This window comes from Pleurodeles waltl, chromosome 2_2 (genome assembly GCF_031143425.1).
Source record: "Pleurodeles waltl isolate 20211129_DDA chromosome 2_2, aPleWal1.hap1.20221129, whole genome shotgun sequence".
Classification (NCBI taxonomy): Eukaryota; Metazoa; Chordata; class Amphibia; order Caudata; family Salamandridae; genus Pleurodeles; species Pleurodeles waltl.
Genome location: NC_090439.1, coordinates 578,580,752 through 578,589,961, shown reverse-complemented (window position 1 = coordinate 578,589,961; position 9,210 = coordinate 578,580,752). Strand labels below are relative to the sequence as shown.

General features: G+C 45.4%; 1 protein-coding gene across 2 annotated transcripts in view; it reads left to right on the top strand.

The window, feature by feature from the left end:
* The first annotated feature begins 386 nt into the window (after positions 1-386).
* LOC138282476 (maternal DNA replication licensing factor mcm3-like) overlaps positions 387-9,210 on the top strand; it is a 315,678-nt gene continuing 306,854 nt past the window's right edge. Inside the window, exons 1-2 of one of the 2 annotated variants that reach the window (XM_069220088.1) lie at positions 387-590; positions 1,150-1,262. In XM_069220088.1, the coding sequence (XP_069076189.1) occupies positions 516-590; positions 1,150-1,262 (188 nt within the window). In that variant the 5' untranslated portion in view covers positions 387-515. The remainder of the gene's footprint in view (positions 591-1,149; positions 1,263-9,210) is intronic. The other variant, XM_069220089.1, reaches the window with a different exon arrangement.

Here is a 9,210-nt window from a genome sequence, read left to right as displayed (position 1 = left end):
GTCCAGAAGGGCGCATCTGAAACTACAGTACCCAGAATTAAAATGAATGCTGAATGAAAAACAAGGACTGGATTAAGGTGGGCGGCATGCTCTTTCCCTGAGGCACTGAGCAGCCAAATAACACGTACGTATCGGGGTGACACTAAAGATATGAATAGATACTCACTGGTAAGAACCGATTCGACTGAAATATCAAACAGCGTTTCGACTGTTTCCAAGTTGTGAGATCACATCTCAAGATTGAAAGGTATGGTGTTTGTATTTGCAGTGTGTCTCTGAAATGGCAAAATAGAAAATGTAAGTCTCAGAATGCAAAACACCGATGAATAATAAGCAAGAGCCGAAAATTATGTGATCCAGGTGCAAAACGACCAATTAGCAGTGTGAGTGCCCTGTTTGCCGGTACAAGCAAGCTCAGCCCCTCGGCCACCTTAGAGCGTTTTACGTCGTGACGCTCGCCTCGAGCATTTGAGAAGTTCGCAAGGAAGGGTTGTGTGAGCCTGTGTTCTGCAACGATGGATGTAGTGGGCTTTGACGACCAGGAGCAGCGGGAAGCTCAGCGAGAGTACTTGGACTTTCTCGATGATGATGTACGCCCCGTGTTCTTAAAGATACTATAAGTACAAGCCTTTGTTTTGCAGTGTGCCGAACCGTGCTCTGCCCCTCTCGGCTCTCGTGGGCAGCGGGGAAGGATGGTCGATGCGAGGTCGTAACATTGAAGCAGCTTTTTATATACGGATCAGTACATGTTTGTCTATGCTGGTTTTTGGTTTATAGCCTGCTGGGATAATTGATATTGGCCTTTTTCCTGCTACACCATTTAATTTAATAAAGGCATCACGGGCCGTAAGACAATTGGTAAAAAATATAACCAGTCCTTTAGCAAATGAGGCCTATAGTTTAGGTTTCGCTGCACCTGTAGCCATATTTAGCCACGCACCTGACCGCATGGGGAGGGGAAATGATCGCAAAGTCAATCGAAGCTTTCTGCTACAACGTAAAAAAAAAAAGAGCTGCATTGAGTATGTTGTTGGTTTAAAAAAATTACCTTTCATAGTCTAATTTTCGACCTGCCCACAAACTGCGTTGTGTGGTTAATGGCATCTCCCCTTGTGCCCCTGTTCCTGACGGATTTCCTTCTTTCCACAGCAAGACCAGGGGCTGTATCATGGTAAAGTCCGGGATATGATCAGCGAAAACCGGCACCGGCTGATTGTGAACATGAACGACTTGCGACGCAAACACGAAGCCAGAGCCAACCGGTGAGGGCTGCATCCCCAGCTGCTTAATATGACTTCTGTTGACGTTTTACCATATACTTTGGTTATGTCTTATGAAAAAAAAACTTCGTTTTCGACAATGGAAGTGCCTGCCCGTCCCCTTGAGTGTGGTAATGTGGCTGAAGAGGTTTAATTTGACATTCATTGGTTTCCTATCGCCTCTTCAAGGTGAAAAGTGGTGTTTGTATCTAAAAGGGCTGGATGCATTACAGTTGTTCTAAAGGATTCTGTGATTTATTTATTTTTTATTTTTTCTTCAAATTCTGTTCTATTCGTGGACACTTTTTGGCGAAGGTGTTTTGACTTCTGTAGCAGGTGTGTTGTATTAACGTTCTTGTATGTTCGGTACTCTTGTTCGCTTTACACAGTATTTGTCAGCACATGCTAAGCAAGGCACGACCAAAGCACACCTTGCATCCAAGCACTATTAGTGTTTTGCGTTCTTTTCCTTCCAAAGTGGTTTCCAAATTAATCACGTGCATACAGGGGCGTAGGAGACAATAAATTTGGGGGGGGGGGGGCGTAGGAGACAATAAATTTGGGGGGGGGGGCAGCGATATCCTTGGGGACTTCTCTATTAACCCTCTACAAATAACACATTGTTTGCTAAATGCAGGCTCCAAAAAATTTACACAATCATACAGTTTGGACGTGAAATAGGGAGAAAAGAAGGCATGTTGTAGGTTTTATTGTTAGTCACATTCACAAAGTATTTAGACCAAATGCGAAAAAAAACATGTTGATTAACCTGCATCTTCATGCAACAAGCAAATAAAGGTAGGAGGGAGAAAAGGAAGAACATACCTTTTGTGCCCCGCACCGATTGTGCCTCTCACCTCATGCAAATCAAAACCCCACTAGGGATATCAAAGGCGATCAGGTACAATAATTGTAAACTGTGCTCTGAAACCACAGTTCTAATAACACTTCTTCTCTGTACAATCTTGGGCAGGTCAGCTCCACATCAGTCAAAACTGTGAGCATTTACACTGAATAAGCTCTTGGTGTTAAAGACTATTTAATACATGGGAATCTGTCACCCCTGTATAAACAGCAGTCATTCATTTCTGTATGATCAGCTACTTCTGATACCTCGATTATAAAGAAAAGATGTCAGAACTCGACTATAATAAGGTTATTACAGTCCAGTTTTGACTAACCTTCTGCCAGCAGCCAAGGTGAAAGGCAGGTCAGGACATGGAACATAATTAAAGCAGCTGTTAAAAGCAACAAACGGAACATTGTTTTTCTTTCTTTTGCTCTATTTTAATAGCTTAAAATTACAGAAGCTACTCACTAAGGCAGTGATTCCCAACCTTTTGACTCCTGAGGACCTCCACTGAATCACTACTGGAAGCCGGGGTCCGCCTAAAGCAATTTGTATAGTTTAAATTTCAAACAGTAATTCGCAAAAAAAAAAAAACACAAGCAAGTTCAAACCCCCAAAAAATACTCGAATTACTAAAGATCGAATTATTTTATATTGGAAAAAATATCCAAGAATCGAAAGTTTTTTTTAATGGGAAGAGTGGCGCTGCATCTCAGGTGACTAACTTTTCCATGTTTTGTTTTTCATTTAGGAAAGCTGAATCCTCAGGTCAGGTTCTACATTTCCCACGCGACTTCTGTTTTTATTTTTTAGGTACCTAAGATCTGAAAAGGCTTTTTCACATAAATATGTGGTGGGGAAAGGAAGTAAACCATTAGGGCCTCTCATCTCTCCATAGCCTCTCTGTCTTGTATAATTTATTTGTTTAATAGCATCTCTCATACCAGAGTAAGGTGTTGGCGCACATAAAATACTGTTTCTTGGATGATACATATTCTTTGCAGCAGGCATATTAACCATCTGCGCTACCTTAGAGGAGTCAAAACTGCCACTAGGCAAAACCCCTACCTCTCTCCCACAAGTACATATATCACCAGAGTTATCTTGATGCTTTTATTTTTGCCTGAAAGCCCCTGGTGACTACTAATGAATGGGGGAGGAGAGGCAGGGGGATGACAAATAAATCATTAAAAAAAAAAAATCACTTAATCTGTGTATGGCTGCCGTCTCTCCTCTGTTTTCTTCTGTTCCTGAGTACTAGCACAGAAGCACACAGGCTCCCGGACTCCCCTAAGCCAGTCAAAACGCTGCTGTCCCCAGCATGGCAGCAGCATCACGATTGGTCTGAGCAGGCTGGTTCAGCACTCAGCCAGTGAGTGGGAGCCTGTTCATGTTCTCCACCCAGCTGATGGCCCCTTAATTTCAACCTTTGTCCTGGGCCAGCAGAAATATATAGTCTGAAAGCCCTTTCATGCTGCCTAGAAGGAATGAAATCGCTTCTAAAAGTGTGTGCATGCGCTTCTGAAAATGTCAAAATATATCACGCCGAAATGGCCCTGCAAGATAGAAGTGAGAAGGGAAATTATTTTGTCCCCGCGTCCCCCACACTCCAAAATCTGGAGGGGATATATCCAGCATCCCCCACACTTCTACACCCCTGCGTGCATACTTGGATGCAATACTTTCACATGATACAGGTCGGGCTACTGCACAAACAGCTGTACTCAGACTACTAGCAACTCCGCATCGGCTTTGGAAATCAATCAATCAAAAATTTATTACGCGTGCTACTTACCTGGTAGGGTCTCAAGGTGCTGGGAGGGGGTCAAGGGAGGGGGATGTCCATTTACTGCTCAAAAAGCCAAGTCTTGAGGTGTTTTCTGAAAGTCAGGAGGTCTTGGGTCTTGCGTAGGTTGGTGGGGAGGGAGTTCCAGATCTTGGGGTCAAGGTGGGAGAAGGATCTGGAGGTGGTGCGTTGGATGCTGGGGACTAGGGCGAGGACAGCAGAGTGGAGGAGATGAGTAGGTGTGTGGAAGTTCACTCGTTCATTGAGGTAGGCTGGTCCGGTGTTGTGGAGGGATTTTGAAAATGATCCTTTTGCGGATGGGTAGCCAGTGAAGGGATCTGAGGTGGGCGGAGATGTGTTAATGGTGTGGGAGGTTCAGGATGAGACGTGCGTCTGCGTTCTGGAGTTTCTGCTGAAGCTTGGCTGTGGTACCAGCGTAGAGGGCGTTTCCGTAGTCTAGTCTGCTGCTGAGTGCGTGGGTGACGGTTTTCCTGGTTTCTAGGGGGATCCATTTGAAGGCCTTTTGTAGCATGCGAAGGGTGTTGAAACAGGAGGAAGTTATGGAGTTGATTTGCTGGGCCATGGCAAGAGATGAGTCTAAGATGATGCAGAGATTGCGTGCGTGGGTGGAGGGTGTTGGGGGTGGTCCTAGGGCGGTGGCCACCAGGAGTCGTCCCACACTGTCTTGTTGGGGCCGAAGATTATGATTTCTGTTTTGTTGAGTTAAGCTGGAGGTGGCTTGCTGTCAAACATTTAGCGGTGTCGGAGTCCTGCGTGGAGGTTTGTCTTGGCGATGTTGGGATCCTGGTGAGGGAGATGACGAGCTGGGTGTCGTCTGTGTACGAGACTATGGTGATTCCGCGAGGGCGGAGGATGTTGGTGAGCGGGGCCATGTGAATGTTGAAGAGGGTAGGAACTGGATTCTCTCTGTGGAGAAAGTTCTTGCGTGCTCGACCTAGAAATGGGTGCATAAGTAGCAGGGGGGCATTGACCGTGTTAGAAATGGGGTTTTTGGTTGGCAGTCAGGTTACCCCCTGTCCAAGCAAAAGCCCTCACTCTAGTCAGGGTAAGTCGCACACAATCCAAGATTATCCTGTGCCCACCCTCTGGTAGCTTGGCACGAGCAGTCAGGCTTAACTTAGAAGGCAATGTGTAAAGTATTTGTGCAATAAACCATACAATACCACCATATAGCACCACAAAAATACACCACAGTGTTTAGAAAAATATATAATATTTATCAGGATAATTGTAGGTCAAAACGAACAAAGTTGCAATGTGAATTTGTAGAGATATCACTGGAAAGTGATATGAAATGTCTTAAGTCTTTAAAAAGCAAACAAAGTCTCTTTCAAGCACAAAGTACCTGGTTTGGAGTGGGAAATCTCCTCAGAGGGCCACTGAAGAAGAGATACATGGAAAAAGGGTGTGTGCGTCGATTTCTCCCCAGCACACACGGACTTGCGTCATTATTTTTCACGCGGGGAAGTCGTGCGTCGTTTTCCGGCGCGCGGACAGTCTTTCTGTGGATCGCAGGGATTACCAGATGTCCCGGGTCTGTGCGTGGATTTTCCTGCTTGTTTTCCGGCTGCGCGTCGTTCTGCGGGGCTGCGCGTCGAAATTACGATCTCGCGGCAGGCGTCGCGTCGATTTCTCCTCTAGAGGTCGGGCGGCGTTGTCCTTGCGAAGCCGTGCGTCGAAGTTCCGGTCGTCCCGAAGGCGTCGCGCCGATCAGCGTTGGAGTACGGCATTTTTCTCACCGCGGAACAAGCTGTGCGTCAAAAGTTTCGGCGCACAGAGCGTCCAAGTGAAAAAGAGAAGTCTTTTTGGTCCTGAGACTTCAGGGAACAGGAGGCAAGCTCTATCCAAGCCCTTGGAGAGCACTTTCACAGCCAGACAAGAGTTCAGCACGGCAGCAGGCCAACAGCAAGGCAGCAGTCCTTTGTAGAAAGCAGACAGGTGAGTCCTTTGAGCAGCCAGGCAGTCCTTCTTGGCAGGATGTAGTTTCTGGTTCAGGTTTCTTCTCCAGCAAGTGTCTGCTGAGGTAGGGTAGAGGCCCTGTTTTATACCCAAATGTGCCTTTGAAGTGAGGGAGACTTCAAAGAGTGGCTAAGAAGTGCACCAGGTCCCCTTTCAGTTCAATCCTGTCTGTCAGGGTCCCAGTAGGGGGTGTGGCAGTCCTTTGTGTGAGGGCAGGCCCTCCACCCTCCCAGCCCAGGAAGACCCATTCAAAATGCAGATGTATGCAAGTGAGGCTGAGTACCCTGTGTTTGGGGTGTGTCTGAGTGAATGCACAAGGAGCTGTCAACTAAGCCCACCCAGACGTGGATTGTAAGGCACAGAAAGATTTAAGTGCAAAGAAATGCTCACTTTCTAAAAGTGGCATTTCTAGAATAGTAATATTAAATCCAACTTCACCAGTCAGCAGGATTTTATATTACCATTCTGGCCATACTAAATATGACCTTCCTACTCCTTTCAGATCACCAGCTACCACTTCAATACTGTATGATGAGGGCAGCCCCAATGTTAGCCTATGAAGGGAGCAGGTCTCACAGTAATGCAAAAGCGAATTTAGGAGTTTTACACTACCAGGACATGTAAACTACACAGGTACATGTCCTGCCGTTCACCCACACAGCACCCTGCTCTAGGGGTTACCTAGGGCACACATTAGAGGTGACTTATATGTGGAGAAAGGGGAGGTTTAGGCTTGGCAAGTACTTTTAAATGCCAAGTCGAGGTGACAGTGAAACTGCACACCCAGGCCTTGCAATGGCAGGCCTGAGACAAGGAAAAGGGGCTACTTAAGTGGGTGGCACAACCAGTGCTGCAGGCCCACTAGTAGCATTTAATATACCGGCCCTATGCACATAGAGTGCACATTACTAGGGACTTATAAGTAAAATTAATAGTCCAATCAGGTATATCTGATTCAAGGTTACCATGTTTTAAGGGAGAGAGCATATGCACTTTAGCACTGGTTAGCAGTGGTAAAGTGCGCAGAGTCTAAAAGCCAGCAAAAACAGTGTCCAAAAAGTGGAGGGAGGCAGGCAAAAAGTTAGGGGTGACCACCCTAAGGCTGTCAGGTCTAACAGACAGCAATTGGATTAAGGCAATAGCAGGAATGTTGCGGGGAACCAGAGGGCAGTGGTGTAACAAAGGCCCTGGAGCTCTTGTGGGTGGGGGATGGTGGGGCATGCGATCACAAGCAAGCTTCAGGGCCCCCCCCCACAGCACAGTACCCTGGCCTGAGAGCTTTGGAGTGAGTGTGGGGGAGTGTTGCCCTTCCAAGTACTTTGCAGGGGGCCTCCTCATATTTTGTTATGCCACTGCCAGAGGGGCGAAGATAGATAAGGAAGCAACCCATCTATGGTGACGGAGAACTGGGTGTTAAGTTTTGAGACCTTGATTTGCATAGCGTATATGTTTTAGCTGTTTCCATTGTCTGAATAATCGACCTTCCCACCGTCTGATTAGAGCAGATCAGAGTCTTGAGTACCAGCTGTCCAAAAACCTAATAATAAGCAGACAAACCTGCACTTGGCTGGCAGATCCAGAGTGGGCTGATGTGCTATGTACAGTAAGATATACACTTTGAGTGTGACTGTAGTTCAACTACTCCTTGCTGATGAGGTTCTCCTCCTCAAACTAATAAAACTATGGATTGAAATTAATTTTGTCACGCAGCTGTGCATAGACCCCACAGAGCTTGTTTACCAGCATCCCTGCTTGCATTACAAAACCATGCGGTTGCATCAAGTATGTTTCACAAAACTGTTAGATGAATGTGGAGAGTCGTGAGCTGGTTGTATTGTAATGCACAGTGGAGTCCATTCCCCTCTGGCGACCTAAGTAGATTTGGTGCTTCTTTGGATGACGGTCTTCCTGGATGCTCTGGGTGCATGAACTAGTGCATATGTGTAACCAATGATAGCAGTTGTTGATTACATGTTTCAGATGAAACAATAATCCATTTTTTTGTGAATCTAAAAATAGATTTGCCCATTACTTCCATTTTCTGTATTGTCTGGTCAGTCTGCCGCCCCATGTCTAACTTGTTTCAAACAGAATGCCTAAATAATTGAAGGGTAAAACCTTGGTAATCTTTGTCCCGCCAATAAAGAAGGTTTTGTGTGTTTTGTTAAAATGATTTCTGGTGGTTTACTTTTAGACTTAGATTTGTCATAAAACTGTTAAAATTATCTGGACATTTCTGAAGGCCATTTGCTGTTTGTGAAATTAAAACTGCATCATCTGCATATAAAAGAACTGATACTGGTGGAGAGGCAATTCTTACGGTATCCTTACAGCATACTCTCTGGGCTTTGTCTAAAGAATTAATATAAAATAAAAACAGAAAACAGCCCTGCCTACCCCCCCCCGTCCCCCCCCCCCCCCAGCTACCTTTTATAGGTTGTGTGCAATTGTCTTTTTGAGTATAATGGACCTTTGTGGTAGTATCCCACTATAACTGCCTGATAAGGTTCAACCATGGTAGGTCCACCCCAGCTGCCTCCATCAAAGCCCACAACTTTCCCCTATCCACCAAATCAAAATCACAGGAGAGGTCCATTAACGCCATGTGCAATGAACCTCTCCTGACCTTGGCATAGTTTCCTGTGATAAGTTAAGCGCCTGCTCGATGGTCCCCGAGCCTGGATGGAAGCCATATTGAGCCTTTGAGAAAAAGGAATAAATTTCTGCCCATACGTCCAACTTTTCCAGGATAACCCATCCTAAAGTGTTTTTTTTGTGTATTTTTACTGTGGCATCTAACAAAGGGATTACAGCATAGGGCAATTTCTGTTCCTTTAATCACATATTGACACTAAAGTGGATTCTTTCCAGGTGTTAATTGGAGCCCCTTCACAGTTGCTTAATGGGCCCCAGAATTCCTGTTTAGATTCTAGCATGTCAATGGGGACTCCATCTGGACCTGGGGCCTTGCCACGGGCAGCACTCTCAATAGCTTTAATAACTGCTGTTAAATCGATAAATTTGCTTAGCCAGACGTCATAGAAAAAGAGTGGATCAATTACTGGTTCCATGTGGGGTTCATCAAAGTGATCATTGGGGTTGAAACATTTTGGAGAAGTGGCTTACCCACTCCTGTTGTAAAACTTGACATTGAATTCCATTTAAAGGGGCCTTCATAAAAAAAGATTGGTTAATAACCTCCCAAAAGAGCCTACTATCTTTTAGGTGGGCTTCTTTATCTAGGTCTTCCCATGCGTTGTCCTTGATTTCCCTCTTCCTAAATAACCCCTTTTTCTAGCGTTTTCATGCAGGATTATATTGGTTAAAAAAAATAA